This window comes from Octodon degus, unplaced genomic scaffold, assembly GCF_000260255.1.
Source record: "Octodon degus isolate 3935 unplaced genomic scaffold, OctDeg1.0 scaffold00056, whole genome shotgun sequence".
Classification (NCBI taxonomy): Eukaryota; Metazoa; Chordata; class Mammalia; order Rodentia; family Octodontidae; genus Octodon; species Octodon degus.
In genome coordinates this window covers 7,370,302-7,373,016 of record NW_004524632.1, presented here as the reverse complement: position 1 = coordinate 7,373,016, position 2,715 = coordinate 7,370,302, and the positions used below count along the sequence as shown (strand labels likewise).

Sequence of the window (2,715 nt, the reverse complement as noted above, 5' to 3'; positions counted from 1 at the left end):
TTTCCTTTCTTTTTTGAGACAGGGTCTTGCTATGCAGCCCAGGCTGGCATTACCCTCACGGTGATCCTCCTGCCTTAGCCTCTTGAGGACTGGGATTCAGGTGTGTTCCCGCTTAATGAACATAATTTTAGTGTTAGGGCAACTGTATTTTGAAATTTGAAAATATATTCTCGAATTTGAATGTTCAGTGAAAGTTTCCCCTAGCAATGATGATGATGATGATGATTATTTCTTTTTGGTACTGGGGATCGAACTCAGGACCTTGCACTTGCCAGGCACCAGGTGCTTATGTCTCTGAGCTATCTCCCCGTCCCTGTCCCTTAGCAATTATGAATAAATGAAGGCTTAGTGCGTGAGGGAGGGAGTCATGCAATAGACAGGTGTTATAACAGGGAGTAATTTTGTTTTTGGTGATTACTTTGAGGGTGACAGGATCAGCTGGGCACGTGGTGCACACCTGTCATCCCAGGGCTCTTGGGAGACCGAGGCAGGAAGACTGCAATTCATGCCCTGCCTGGGCAGTTTAGGGACCTTAGGGAGACCATGTTCTGAAAAAAAAAAAGCGGTGGTGGTTGGGAGAGAGGCAGCTTACTGTGAAGGCCTCGGGTTCAATCCCCAATACAAAAAAGAAAAGAAAAAGTGGAAAAAAAAAATTGGACTTGGGTCCAAGCCCCACACCCCACGTCCGTACCTTACTCAGAATTCGGATGAGGTCCCCGCGCTGGAAGGACAGTTCGTCCGGCTGGTCGCCGTAGCAATCCCACAGGCCTTGGTAGTAACTGGCATAGTCCACTGATGAGAGAGAAGAGAAATCGAAGTTAAGAGGACCCCGTCTTTCCCAAAGAACCACATTTTGCTGTAGATGGAAACTGGGGGGTCAGATACGGCCCCTAGGAAGCCAGAGATTGGGGGGGTCCCCAAGAGACACGGCCGCTGGGCGGGAGCAAAGGACTATGGGAGAAGGAAATCATTAACTACCATTAAATATTTACAGATCACCCCTGGTAGGACGCTGTTCAACAATCTAGTAGTCTATTTATTTATTAATAAAAGAAAATCGGGCAGGTGATTTTTCAGTGGGCTTGTAAATAAGCTACACAAAGAGCCTTCCCGCCAGACCCCGCCAGGCAGCGTCTGCTCGGTCTTGCGGCTCTTTACCGTGCGCGGGGCGGGGGGCGCTGGCTGAGCCCCCCACTTCTGCCTGTTTACAATGTGCACTTCCGCTTGCATCTCGGCCTCCTCTGTAATCCGGGCTCATCCCACCCAGCTACCAAACGAGGACAGCGCCGAGGAATACGGAACCGCTCAGGCTGGGCTTTGAGCGGAGCCACGCGGGGGGCGCATCCATTACGGGCGGGCGAGTTCTGGGTGGGCTGGCGCGCCGCCAGCGTCTCTTGTCTGCTGAGATTTATCTGTGAGCCCCCGGGGGAGCAGAAAGTGAAGCGATCCGCATTAAAAATGAAAGCCGCAGAAGACGACAAACCAAGCTTTCGAAGCACTGGAGAGATTTACTAGCCTTCTCAGCAAGCCTGGATGGCAAAAGGACAGCCATCGATTCCTGACGGCGAGCAATCCGTATTGATCCCCACTACCCGGAAAGGTTAAGCACGAGTGTGCGAAGAGGGCTGGGACGTGGATGACGGGACAGCCGACATCCCCTGGACCACGCTATGCTGGGGTCCTCCGGGCGGACGCCCGGGGGCCGGGCTGGAGGCTCGAACCCTCCTCCCGGGGAGGCCGCACCGGGGGTCCTGGGTTGCAGTGGCATCTACGTGGTTTGGGGCACTGGGCTGTGCCAGTCCCCACCTTTCCTTTCTTTGCTTGGTCCCTCCAAGCATGGGCAGGTTTCTGAAGACAGAGCTGGGCCTGAGGAAAGCATGGGCCGGGAGGGCCTGGCTCTATGGCCTTGTTTTCCTCATAAATTGTTCCAAATTTATGAGCAACTCAAATCGTAAAGGTTCAGGGGAACAAATCCCTGTGCATCTCGGGAAAGAACTCTAGTAGGACTCTTAAATGCAAAAACAAAACAAGCCTGGTGTGGGGGTGCACTCCTGTCATCCCAGCCCTCGGGAGGCTGAGGCAGGAGGATCGCCTTGAGCTTGAGGCCGGTCTGGATTACACGGTGACACCATATTTTACCCCCTTCACCCCTCCTCCCACAAGAGCAGAAACAAATCAACCCAGGAGAGCCAGAACTACTGGGTTGAGAGGGCCTGGGAACAACACGTGGGCACAGTTGAGGAGGATGTTTTCCTTGAGCAGGAAATCGTATATGCAGCAGGCAGCACACAGAACAGCGGCAGGGGAAAGCAGCGCGTCACAGAGTTAAGAATATATTTGGAAGAAAAACATGTTGAGAGAAAATTGTTACTACTGCGAGGAAAAAGCATATATTTTGGGGGCTATCAGTGCATGAAAGAATGGGGAAATAGCAGTCCCTGAAAAGTGACGCTAGTTTTCTCAGGGGATATACTATACATCTCCCGTTGTAATGGAGTTGACAAATCGCTCGAGGATGTTTGACTAGATTTAGGAATGAGAAATAAGCCAACATCAATATTCTTTGTGGATTTATACACGGTAGAGAAAATCATTTTTATACTAGGTTTTTAGGGGCTGGGGAGATAGTTCAGCGGTCTAAGCGCCTGCCTGGCAAGCACAAGCACTCGGGTTCGATTCCCCAGAACCCTGGGTGCAATGTGCTGGCCACCGAAA

At 51.7% G+C, this 2,715-nt stretch overlaps 1 protein-coding gene across 1 annotated transcript in view; it reads right to left on the bottom strand.

Moving 5' to 3' along the window:
* Positions 1-2,715, bottom strand: part of Skap1 (src kinase associated phosphoprotein 1) — a 234,409-nt gene that overhangs the window by 47,264 nt on the left and 184,430 nt on the right. The window contains exon 10 of the mRNA XM_023718126.1: positions 692-792. Within this exon, the coding sequence (XP_023573894.1) occupies positions 692-792 (101 nt within the window). The remainder of the gene's footprint in view (positions 1-691; positions 793-2,715) is intronic.